At 37.4% G+C, this 13,224-nt stretch overlaps 1 protein-coding gene across 3 annotated transcripts in view; it reads left to right on the top strand.

The window, feature by feature from the left end:
• EYA3 (EYA transcriptional coactivator and phosphatase 3) overlaps positions 1-13,224 on the top strand; it is a 103,267-nt gene that overhangs the window by 20,307 nt on the left and 69,736 nt on the right. For all 3 annotated transcript variants that reach the window (XM_045476289.1, XM_045476290.1, XM_045476288.1), the window contains exon 2: positions 13,015-13,116. In XM_045476289.1, coding sequence (XP_045332245.1) covers positions 13,084-13,116 — 33 coding nt within the window. In that variant the 5' untranslated portion in view covers positions 13,015-13,083. The remainder of the gene's footprint in view (positions 1-13,014; positions 13,117-13,224) is intronic.

The following is a 13,224-nucleotide window of genomic DNA, read 5'->3' as shown; positions in this document are numbered from 1 at the left end:
AATAAAGTAACCAGAAGAATTCCCAATTTTACCACAGTCACTTGGCTGGGCTGTTTATTTATGGAGGGAGTTCACCATCATGGTGATGGCTTTTGTCTATCCACAGTTCAGCCTGGAAGATGTAGTTGGTTGCAATTTTTTTGGCCACAGAAATGTGATTTGTGCTGATGCCTGAATTGTGAGAGCTAAAGGGCTCTCTTAAGGTCACTTAAAAGAGAGAGAGCCTGGGGCTCCTGAGTGGCTCAGTTGGTTGAGTGTCTGACTCTTCATTTTGTCTCAGGTCATGATCACAGAGTCGTGGGATGGAGCCCCACGTTGGGCTCTGCACTGAGTGTGGAGCCTTCCTGAGATTCTGTCTCTCCCTCTGCCCCTCTCCCCAGCTCGTGTGTGCTCTCTTGCTGTCTCTAAAATAAATAAATAGAGCTTTAAGGGAGATCACTGAGTATAGGTCTGCTGGATATTTGTGTCTACACAAAGGAGGACTCTTGAGTATGAAGGACTCTGAGTAATATGTTAGGTATGTTAGATGTTTTAGTATATCAAGAAAGGTTACCATCAGTTGATGAGACTTTCAAATTTCTGAAAGATGAGAAACAAGGAGATTGGATCAATAGAGACTAGGAGAAGAAATCACAGATGAAAGTATATGTAGAAGTTTTAGAAATGTACCAGATTCAAGTAAACAGTTATGAAGAAATGAAGGGTGCCTGGAGCTTAAATCAGTGTTCTGGCCCTTGCTCTTGATTTTGAGCATCTGGTGTTTGTCCCCTGGATAAAGCCTGGAGAAATGCTTTCCAGACACATTAAATGGTCTGCCTGAGGAGGGCAAGTATATCCATATGGTCTATTCTCCCCATGGTGTTTAGTGTTTATTAATCAAATTATGTAATTCTTTTTAATTTTCAAAAAATCTTTATTTTTGAGGTGGGGGGGGGAGAGAGTGTGAGCAGGGGAGAGGCAGAGAGAGAGGGAGACACAATATGAAGCAGGCTGCAGGCTCCAAGCTGTCAGCACAGAGCCTGCGGCCGGGCTCAAACTCACGAAACACGAGTTCGTGGCCTGAGCCGAAGTCGGATGCTTAACCGACTGAGCCACCAGGTACCCCTCAAATTATGTCATTGTTTTGCTTGAAGCACTCATTGCGTTCCCAAACAACGTATCATGTGTTACAAAGCTGTGTGTCTTCTGGCCCTTGCCTGCATCTGAGTCTTCTTTTCCAACCACTCATTCACTTGCTAACATTGGCCTTTTTGCCATTTCTCAACATGCCCAGATGTCATCCTTTCAGTTTCTTTACACTTGTTTTCCTTCTGAAACCTCTTCCTTTGTATCTTCTTATAACTCCATCCTTTTCATTGTTAACATTTCTGCTGAAATGTTACCATCTCACAGAAATTATCACCCTATCTGAAATAGCTCCCCTGTAGTCACTCTATTCTTTGTGTTATTTTCCATAGTACTTATTGCTTTGTGAAATCATATTACCTTATTATTTGTTCATCTTTCTATTAGAATATAAGTTCCTTGGGGCACCTGGATGACTCAGTCGGTTAAGCGTCCAACTTTGGTTCAGGTCATGATCTCACAGTTTGTGAGTTCGAGCCCCGTGTCAGGCTCTGTGCTGACAGCTTACAGCCTGGAGCCTGCTTCAGATTCTGTGTCTCCTGTCTCTCTGCCCGTTCCCTGCTCATGCTCTGTCTCTTTCACAGAAATAAAATAAACATTTTTTTTTTAAAAAAAAAAAAGGAGTTTCTCAATTAAAATGCAGGATGTCGGCAGTCATGGCAGAGGAAGAACCTTTGGAAATACTTTATAAAAACAATGAGAACACTGGCAGACATAGTCAAAATCAACTGTTTCAGAACTCTGAACATTAACCATAGGCTTGTAGCAAACTAGGAACATTTATTCAAGAAAAAATGGCCAAATCTCAAGAACACCGTGAACTTTGTAATGTTTTAACTTGCCCAGGTGCCATCCTCTCTCCAGTTCCACAGTAGCTTTGAAAACCAACAGTCCCTAATCATGGTGAAAACTAGCAGCCCAGAAGCCAACTGGAAGCTATAGACCAAGACTGGAGCTTTTTCAAAGCCCTGTTCCAGAGAATTGTCATTATTTGACTTGTTATTATTTGTTATTAATTGACCTGTCTGGTGGTTCCTTAAAAGACCTCATTTGCAAACTTGCATATATTTGACCAGACTTGGAGCCTTTTCTGCCCAGGGTATTCATTGAAAACAATTAGAGGCAATTGAACGTCTCGGCTGCCTGTGGTAGTGAGTAACGGTTGGGGCAAACAGACTAACCAAAAAGCTTAAAAGGAAAAGCTGGGGAGTAGATGTCCATAGGGGATTTGTAAAGCTTTGATATATTCCTGGGAATCTAGAAGGCTGTGCCCATATGTTGAGCTGTGTGCATCTTTAGAAAGGACCTGAGAAGGCCCTAAGTTCTTAGTTCTAGTTCATGTTGAGGCTCTGTGCCAACGGATAGTGAAGGCTAAGGAAAAATTGTAAACTGGCTTAGTGTTAAAAGTGTGCCCTAATACATATACAGACCCCATCCATGAAGACTGGGAGATTTACTGGTTCCAGGAGTCTAAGGAAATCTCTGTCTAATCATTAGCTGACCATTAAACTAACATCAGAGACTTCAGTGGCCACATGGGACAAAGAATCCAGACTCTGTGAAATTAGTTTCTCTATTTCCTTGTCCTATTTTATACTTCTTACCACTGCTTGAATAATAATTTACTTTTTATCTGTCTCTTACCAGTTAGAATATAAACATACTAAGAGCAGGGAGTCTTTGTGCACAGTTCTTTATCTCCAGTGCCTAGAATAATGCCTAGTACATAAAATATTTATTTTTTTAAAGTAAGCCCTGCACCTATTGTGGGGCTTGAACTTGCAACTCCCAGATCAAGAGTCACATATTCTACCAACTGAGCCAGCCAGGTGCCCCTAAAATATTTCTTGAAATGATGAGAAAATGGATGACTCAGATATCAATTCTCTATATACTTTCTGTCTTCTAGAAATTTGTTGAATCTTTTGCCTCTTGAAATCACTGTTTTTCTTTTCTTTTTTAAAATTTTATTCAAGTTTTATTTATTTAAGTAATCTCTACACCCCATGTGAGGCTCAAACTCATGACCCTGACATTAAGAGCCGCATGCTCTTCTGACTGAGCCAGTCAGACGCCCCACTGTTTTTATTTTGTTGTTGTGTCTTTTATCTCTTTCATTCCTTTGCTGTTATTTTTATGAAGTGGATCTCTGGAGAGAGGACATAAATGGGTGTGCTTCTTCAGCTCTCTTGAATCAGAATGTTCTGATTACTGATTTTGATCAATAGGAAGTTCACTGAGAGTAAACTGATTTGGATGAAGTTTGGGAGGTTTTTTTTTTCTTCTAAATTTTTTAATGTTTATTTATTTTTTGAGAGGGAGGGAAACAGAACATGAGCAAAGGAGGGGCACAGAGAGAGAGGGAGACACAGAATCCGAAGCAGGCTCCAGGCTCTGAGCTGTCAGCACAGAGCTTGATGCGGAGCTCAAACCCACAAACTGCGAGATCATGACCTGAGCCGAAGTTGGGTGTTTAACCCACTGAGCCACCCAGGTGCCCCGAAGTTTGGGAGGTTTTTTATGGTAGAATTCATTCTAAAGAGAATGAAAACACTACACACGTGCATTATGGTTTAAAACCTTATGCAAATAAACTTGACAATCTGGATGAAATGGATATTTTTAGAAAATGTTGCCAAATTTGACCCCAGAAGAAAGAAATTCAGTAGACCAATAACAATAAAGGGAATCCGTAAAGTTATCAAAGGACTGCTCCATAAAAACTTTTAGACCTAGGTGTTTTCATAGGTATGTTATTTCAAATAGCCAAGGAATAGATAGCTGAACCAGAGCATGGATAAGAGAGAGTTTATAGCTCTTTTAAGGAAGCCAATGAAATGTTGATTCTAAAACTTCGTGGACAACACAAAATAGGAAACCATGGAAGAATCTTCCAATTATTAATGTAAAAATCTTACATTCAGTACTAGAAAATAGAATTCAACAGTATGTTAAAATAATATTCTACAACCCAAGAGTTTAGTTTCTGAAATAAATGTACATATGGTTCAATATTAGATCTGTTAACATGTTGTTTTAATAGATGAAAGAAAAACCATATGGTCATCATCATTTTGGATGCCAAAAAAGCATTAACCAAATTAATATCTTTTCCTGATAAATGTTCTTCATTTAATTAAAATTGATGAATTCTTATTTGACACGATTAAAGAGAACTTATTTCATTTTTCTTTTCCTTTCCTTTTTTTTCTTTTTTTTTTTTTAAGTAACCTCTGTGCCCAATGTGGGGCTTGAACTCATGACCCCAAGATCAAGCGTCGCATGCTCTATAAACTAAGCCAGGCAGGCACCCCAAATTTATTTCAGACCAAAACCAATATCACACTTAATAGTGGTATGGTAGAAGTATTCTCATTAATGTGAGGAACAAGAAATGGATGCCCAACATTTAGTATTGTTACTTAATATTATAGTGGAGGTGTAAACCAATATCATTAGGTAGTAAGAAGAAATAAAGAGCTTAATATTGGGAAAGAGGAAGGAAACTATTTTTATGCAGCAAGGGAAAATATATAGCTGAAACTCAACAATCAACTCTCTTACTGTTCTCATTATTAGAAAGAATGAGATTCTGGTAAAGTGGCAGTTTACAAAAGTACTAATACAACATCTTTCCTGTATATATGCAGAGTAATAGTTTAGTGGCACCTGGGTGGCTCAGTCGGTTAAGCCTCCGACTTCGGCTCAGTTCATGATCTCACGGTTTCGTGAGTTCGAGCCCCATGTTGGGCTCTGTGCTGACAGCTCACAGCCTGGAGCCTGCTTCAGATTCTGTGCCTGCCTCCCACTCTGCCCTCCCCCACCCCTGCTCACGCTCTGTCTCTCTCGCTCTTTCTCAAAAATAAACAAACATTGAAAACAATTAAAAAGAATAAAGAATGTTCATTAGTGCAATTGGAGCATAGGTAAACCATTCTCCACAAGTTGGTTTTTTCTGATTTTTCATTTCTCTGAACAAACAAACTTACTCTATTTTTTGAAATAGTGGAATAGAGTTGACTTTTTACCCCTCTACTTAATTTTGGGGGAAAAATTAGGAAATGAATCAGGCCATGGGCAATTTTATGACCTGACTCTAACCAGAGGATAGTCTGAAGATAATATGATTTTACAGCTGTGCCTGAATATTTTTTTCATATCTTTTTTTAATGTTTATTTACTTTTGAGAGAGAGAGTCAGAGTGTGAGCTGTGGAGGGGCAGAGAGAGAGGGAGACACAAAATCTGAAGCAGGCTCCAGGCTCCGAGCCATCAGCACAGAGCCCAATGCAGAGCTTGAACTCACGAACTGTGAGATCGTGACCTGAGCCCAAGTTGGATGCTCAACTGACTGAGCCACCCAGGCACCCCTGAATATTTCTTATTTTCTTATAGTTCAGAGAACACTCGGTTTTGTTGCTTATATATATATTTTTGGTGTTTCATTGGTACAAAGTAGTATCTTAAAAATATTACAGTTTATTCAGTTAGTGGTGAGAATCTTTTTTCCCAAGTGCTGATTTGGTCTTGGTGGTTACTTAAACTGTCTGTATCCTTTGATGGATACAGAGGCATCCATCCTTGATGGATGTTAGTCATGGTTTGCCACATAACAAATGATCATATTGTTGAATTGTTGGGTTTATTTTATAGACATTAAGGTTTATCATAATTATATTTATCATAATTATATCCTTTTAATCTTAGAGTTGTTTTTTCTCATTGCATGAAAGTGCATTTTAATAACTGGCTCTGTTGATTTGTTGCTTATGCTTTCTTCTGTTGCACAAAATTTTTATCTCTTTTCTACAGATAAGTATGCTAATCTACTTTCTCCAAAATTTCTTGAATGCTTAGTTCTTCATATATTTAGAATTAGTCATGTTTTTCTCCACATTGATACCGTTTTTCTGGCAGTATTTTTTTAAGATTTTATTTTTTTAAAGTAGGGGTGTCTGGGTGGCTCAGTCGGTTGAGCGTCCGACTTTGGCTCAGGTTACAATCTCACAGCTCGTGAGTTTGAGCCCCGTGTCGGACTCTGTGCTGACAGTTCGGAGCCTGCAGCCTGCTTCAGATTCTGTGCCTCCCTCTCTGTCTGCCCCAACCCACTCGCATTCTATCTCTGTCTCTCTCAAAAATAAATAAACATCAAAAAAAAAATTGTTTTAAGTAATCTATACCCACTGTAAGGCTCAAATTCACAACCCCAAGATCAAGAGTCACATGTGGCTCCAACTGAGCCAGCCACGTGCCCTGGCAATAGTTTTTAAATATTGATTTTTGTCTACTTATAAGCACTTTTTAGATTTGATCATTGCTTTGGGATTTCTTGTCTCATGGGTCTTTTTGTTTATTAAAAAAATTTTTTTTATGTTTATTTTTGAGAGAGAGAGAGAGAGAGAGTGCGGGGTAGGGGCAGAGAGAGAGGGAGACACAGAATCTGAAGCAGGCTCCAGGCTCTGAGTTGTCAGCACAGAGCCCGACGTGGGGCTCAAACTCCCAGACTGCGAGATCATGACCTGAGCCCAAGTCAGATGCTTAACTGACTAAGCCACCCAGGCGCCCCTCGTGGGTCTTTTAGTATTTTTTATTGTGGTAAGTACACATAGCAGAATAAACTATTTTACCCACTTTTATTTAAAACTTTTAATGTTAATTTTGAGAGTGAGAGAGCACGAGCAGGGAAGAGAGAGGACAGAGAGAGAGAAGGAGACATAGAATCCCAAGCAGGCTCCAGGCTCTGAGCTGTCAGCACAGAGCCCGACACAGGGCTCAGACTTGGGAACAATGAGATTATGGCCTGAGTCAAAGTCAGAAACTTAACCGACTGAGTCACCCAGGCTCCCCTACCCACTTTTAAATACAGCATTCAGTGTCATTAAGTACATTCATGGTGTTGTGCAACTATTACCACCATCCTCTGATGGTAATATCTTTATTTGATGTATTTCTACCTTAACCTGAAACATTATTGCTGTTATTCTCAGGCAAATTGTTTAAATCTCTCAGTCCTAGTTGCCCTGTCCGCAGATAGGATAGTTGTCCTGTATGAGGATAGTTGTGGAGATAAAACTAGGTAAGACAATAAACTTAAAAATAATTGGGGATTATATATGCTTAGTAAATGATTGCTCTCTCGTCCTTCCCACTATAATTGGTTTTAAAGACTGGTTGATGTAGGGTACATCTTTCTTAATTCCCTCAATTATTCTCTTCTCCTCCAAGATACTCATTGTTATTTTTGCCTAGTTTCAATAAGATATTTGTAAGTATTAGAATAAACGTTTGTTCACTTTATATTTGAAACTAATGTGTATGTTTTGTGGATTAGGAATCCCAAATTACTACTTGCCCTGTGCCGCTTACTACTAAGCAATGTTTCACAAGAGACCACAGAAATGCATTCTTATGTTTTGAAACCATTTCTCCTGACACCTTTTCTGATTTTGCCTTGTAAGGCCTCCTAGTTGATAAATTAGAGTTTATTTGGAAGAGGTGTCTTTAGATTTTATGTTTGGTACTTTGGGTGTTAGGACCCTAGTTTCTTAATTCATTTATGATCTCCTTTAAATAGATAAGTTATTATTGAATAACAATACTTGAAGCAGTTATCTTAAAGCCATTAAAAGACAGTATTTTGCTTACTGTTTTCATTCTTCAAGGCATACACATAATTATATTTGAGGATACCATGATAGACATTTGCTAATTATGTACTCTTTTTTTGCTAATTATGTACTTTTAAATCCTAAAGTAATCCACGTGTTAATAATCTTAAGTAATGATGTACCACTTTTTTGACACTTCTTTAGATTACTATTGTTTATAACTATTGCTGAGATACAGATTTTTTTTTTTTAGTTTTTTTTTTTTTTTTAATTTTTTTTTTTTCAACGTTTATTTGGGACAGAGAGAGACAGAGCATGAACGGGGGAGGGGCAGAGAGAGAGGGAGACACAGAATCGGAAACAGGCTCCAGGCTCTGAGCCATCAGCCCAGAGCCTGACGCGGGGCTCGAACTCACGGACCGCGAGATCGTGACCTGGCTGAAGTCGGACGCTCAACCGACTGCGCCACCCAGGCGCCCCTTTTTTTAGTTTTTTTAATGTTTATTTATTTTTTTTTTTGAGAGAGAGAGAGAGACAGAATCCGAAGCAGGGTCCAGGCTCCAAGCAGTCAGCGCAAAGCCCGACGAGGGGCTCGAACTCCCAGACCGCAAGATCACGACCTGAGCTGACACTTAACTGACTAAGTCACCCAGGCGCCCCTTGCTGAGATATATTTAATTTGGGGAATGATGCTGTTAATTTTCCCCAGGAAAACTGTAGCCTTTTGTTTGGTGTGTTCTAAAAATTTATCTATAAGGCTTTGTAAGAAATAGTAAGTAGACTTTTAAAATACAGTGTAGTCAGTGATTAAATTTATGAGCTACCTGTTTTCTCTTTAGAACTGTATCAAAGATACTTAATCTGTGCACACGTAGCCACATGCAAGTTCCCCTTCTAGGACTTATAATCAGAATGTTGTGCTCTATTTAGACACATAATCAAGAGTAACATATACTTTATTTTCTTGAAAGCAATTTGACCTTTATTCTGTGCTGTGTGTGTGTGTGTGTGTGTGTGTGTTTCCCTTCCTGTACTTAAGAGCTATAATAACATTGCAGTAACGTAAGTTCTTACCTGTAGCCATTTATAGTTACAGGGTGAATAGAATGTTTAACTTGGTGCAAAACAGAAATTATGACTTAGGAATCTTAATTAGAATTTTGAAATAAAATATTTACTAATAATTTCCCTTCTAATTTCTAAAGATTAAAAATAAAAATTATGGCTGCCGGGGGGCCTCGGTGCTCAGCCAGTTAAGCATCTGACTTCAGCTTAGGTCATGATCTTGCACTTGGTGGGTTCGAGCCCCGCATTGGCTCTCCACTGACAGCTCAAAGCCTGGAGCTTGCTTCAGATTCTGTGTCTCCCTCTCTTCAATGCTCCTTCCCTGCTCATGCTCTGACTCTCTCTCAAAAATAAATAAACATTAAAAAACAATTTTTTTAAAATTATGACTGCCATGTTACAAAAGTATCCTGCTTTATTTATAAACATGTGAAATCACAGTATTTAAAATTGACCTTTCAAATCCAAACAGAATTCCCTATTTTTTCGTTGTCAGCGTTTACAGGTAGGGAAAGTCTTAGGAAATAATACTATTTCTGTTCTCAAATGTAGATTTTCCCAGATTTCTGTCCATGATGATATATAGATACTGACAAACTCTCACCCAAAAAGGTGATTAAAAAGCTGTTTTTAGAAATCAATAGTAAGAATTGAAACTAGAAAATTAGGAGAAGACATTACTGTCCAAATGCTCGAAGGTACTTAAAAGATTAACTCAGAGCATGTTTTGTAATTTCACTGGCCGTTTGACTAAGTTGTAAGTAATTGTATTCATTTAAATTGCAATAAGAATCCACTTTCCATTTCTTTTTTTTTTTTTTTTTTTTTTTTAACGTTTATTTATTTTTGAGACAGAGAGAGACAGAGCATGAATGGGGTAGGGTCAGAGAGAGAGGGAGACACAGAATCTGAAACAAGCTCCAGGCTCTGAGCTGTCAGCACAGAGCCCGACGCGGGGCTCAAACTCACGGACCGTGAGATCATGACCTGAGCTGAAGTCGGACGCTTAACCGACCAAGCCACCCAGGCGCCCCGCCCACTTTCCATTTCTATGTCAAGTCCTTGTCAAGTCCTATTTTTGGATATTTTAAAAGATGAATTTCAGTAAGTGTAGAATAATATCAGGTTACATTAAAAACCCACAATTCGATTAAATGCTAGAACTCATACATGGAAATGAGAATATTAGTATAGTAATTCTGTACTTTTTTTGATATTAAGTATCAGAGCACTGTATCTGTGTTATACAGCACTTCCGTCTGTTGCTAGTAAACGTGACTTGATTGTAAGCATGTGCCAATTACAGAAAATGGTGTGAGGTCTTAATATTAAGGTTTTAGCACATTGAGAAGTGCTAGGAATGTGACAAATACTTGCATTCTTGTGTTTAGTATATCCTTATATTTTTCAGGTTATTCAAGTTATAAATTATTGGATAGAAGACTACTGTATTGATAGAAAGTAGTGTCTTAGATGCATGTTGTGAGGAAAATACATAATTTATAGCCATTATTAATATAATTAATATATTGTATACACAAGTGTACCAGAATGAATGTTTGCAACTTTATACATGTTACACGTTGCCAGTAGAATCCCAGAAGATTCTGTAACAAATCATGTGCTTTCCTTGTAGATCATTTTTTTGTTTGTTTGTTCTAAAATGATCAAAATTATTGGTGATCATTGATCAATTACTTGATTTAAAAAAATGTTTTCTAACTATAAAAATTATGCCCCTTTTATTTCCCTAAATTGAAAAGCTGAGAAACTAAAAGGGATTTTTAAGATGGAAATAACAAAGGGTGCTTATTTTCAAAGAAAAATAGAGGAGGTAGAATGTCTTCCAGTTTTTCCCTTAAAGTTTTTTTGCAACTCACCATAGATTTTATCCTAAGAAAAATAAAAAAATTTGTTCCTTTTCATAATAAGATCACCATAATATTGCCATATTTCTAAAAAACAAAATTCAAGATTGAACATTTAGTTTTGTCTGGCTTGAGAATTTATTTCCCCACAATTAAGAGTAGTATTTCTTACTTTCTAAAACCCATGATCCCTTTTAATCAATAAAAAATGTCTGTTCTCCTTTGATGTTCATATTTTTTAAATCAATTAGTTCTTATGTTTAAAATTAAAGCACGTTATGAGTATCCTTTTCTTAAAATAATTTTTCTTACCTTCTGTCTTGCCCAGAAGTAGATTTTATAACCCTTCCCCCATGAGAAGGAATATCCCTTCCCTCTCCCGTGCTGAGAATCTACAAATTAGAGATTACAGTTATTACAGTATGGCCTTCAATTAAGTAAAACACTTTTGTTTTACTTAAGTAAACACTTTTTGTTTAGGTGAGAGCTGGTCACACAAAAATTCAACAAATGAGGTATTAAAGGCATTACATTTACCTCATGATTTGGCTAGATTTTGCTCCTGTTTTGGGATGAAATTATGTATGTATATTATGTACATTTAGATGTTATTAAAATCCCATAAAATAAAGGCATTTCAATTTAAAACCAAGATGGGTAGGAGCTGGTAAAACATAAAAATGTTTCATCTTTCACAATTGTAATCAGTTTCACGTCACATTGATTATACTCTTCCGAGTAGAGCAAAACAAGTTCAGGCAAGATAGCCCCTGTGGGCTTTAGTTATTGTGCTCCGTAATTCTGCAGCACTAGTTACCTACGTCATGTAGTTTGAGAACTTAGCTTTTGAGGCTCTGTGTATGACTCCACGTGAGTATTGATGATAACATGCTTCTGACCTTTAAACTTTTTTCTTACGACATTCTAGGTCCGGGAAGGGATTAAAGCTGTGGTAGAGTGGGACAATTTTGCATCTAAAAAGACACATGTTTTCTCTCTTTTTCCCATTCTGGAGTGTGGCTGTAAAATAAAGCATGCTGTATTGCATCGAGATGGAGCAGTAGAATTGGAGGGGTGGTGTTATTGGCACTACTGAAGGTTTTCATTTCTTTTTTCATGTTTTTTATCTGTTTCCATTACTTTGCCAATAAGATTCTATACTTGCTTTAGCTTTATAGGTTAAGTTAGGTACAGTGGTTGGTAGAAGTGAAAACAGGAGTGACCTTAATTAAAACCAGAAGCAGTCACATCTGTTTTGGAGAAGTGTCCGTTTCATTTGGGTTAAATGGAAATGGAGTTTTTGTTTTTCCAATGTGTTTAGTTTTCTAATATCTACCTATTTCTTGCCAGCAGGCCACAGTAAAATGTTCTTACCATTAATTGGGGTCTTCGAGTCCTTTATTTTTCTTTCTTAGTTTGGAAATCAGGTCAGGAAGAGCAGGGTCTGAGAAGGTAAAGAGTTTGCTTTGGGACACCTGGGTGACTCAGTTGGTTAAGTGTCCAACTTTGGCTCAGAACATGATCTCACAGTTCATAAGTTTGAGCCCCATATCGGGCTCTGTAGTGATAGCTCAGAGCCTGGGACCTGCTTAGAATTCTGTGTCTCCCTCTCTCTCTGCCCTTCCCCTGCTCAAACTCTCTCTCTCAAAAATAAATAAACATTGAAAAAATTAAAAACAAAATTGACACAGTAGGATATTTAGTGGAGCTTGTTATTTCAGAATAAAATTGGGTCTTGGCTTTACATGATTATTTTTCCTTAATTCTATAATTCAAGGTTTTGCTTTACTTATTTATTTGCATTATTAAAATAAATCCAGAAGAACTTTCCTTTAAATTAATAACATATATATAGATAGTTGGTTGTGAAAGTATTTAATTGATAGTCCATTTTGTCCTATTTAAAGTGATTTGGTGTGTCTGTGTTAACAATTATGTAAATGTTCCAGATTCAAGCAGGTTAGATGTTATCATAACATACTGACTTGCTAGGCTAGTTTTTATCATTTTTTAATGTAACAATAATCCTCAAAAATAATGTTTTAGTTATCTGCACACAGCTGTCATTATAAAATGTTTAATGCATTGGGCACTATAGTAACCACGTTTTAAGTAAACCAGAAGGGCTTCCACGTGTTGGCTTTTGCGATGCAGTATAAAGGTCATTGGGTATACCTGTCTTGACTTGGTACAGCATGTCAGTTCGGAAAAGCCACGTGCAGGTTTGAGATTTTGAGATTGGGACTCACGTAGAAAGCTTGAGGTAACAAAAATTAAAAAAACTATTATCTGATGGCTTCAATGATAAAAGAGGACATAAAGCTTTGGATCCCCCCTCTTTTTTAAATAGACTGTGAAGACTGCTTGACAGACACTTGCAATCCAGTCACATAAGTGTAAGAAAGAAATATTGGTCCTCATGGAAGAAGAGCAAGATTTACCAGAACAACCAGTAAGTATTTCCTTTAACAATTTAAAGTTCTTTATAGAAAAGCTAATCTTAAGAGATTTTAAAGATCACTCAGTTATACTGCAGATTCCAAATTAGAAATAAAAATAA

The sequence above is a fragment of the Leopardus geoffroyi genome, chromosome C1 (genome assembly GCF_018350155.1).
Source record: "Leopardus geoffroyi isolate Oge1 chromosome C1, O.geoffroyi_Oge1_pat1.0, whole genome shotgun sequence".
In the NCBI taxonomy this organism is placed as follows: Eukaryota; Metazoa; Chordata; class Mammalia; order Carnivora; family Felidae; genus Leopardus; species Leopardus geoffroyi.
Note: the sequence above shows the minus strand (reverse complement) of the source record. Positions and strands in the feature narration are given on the sequence as shown.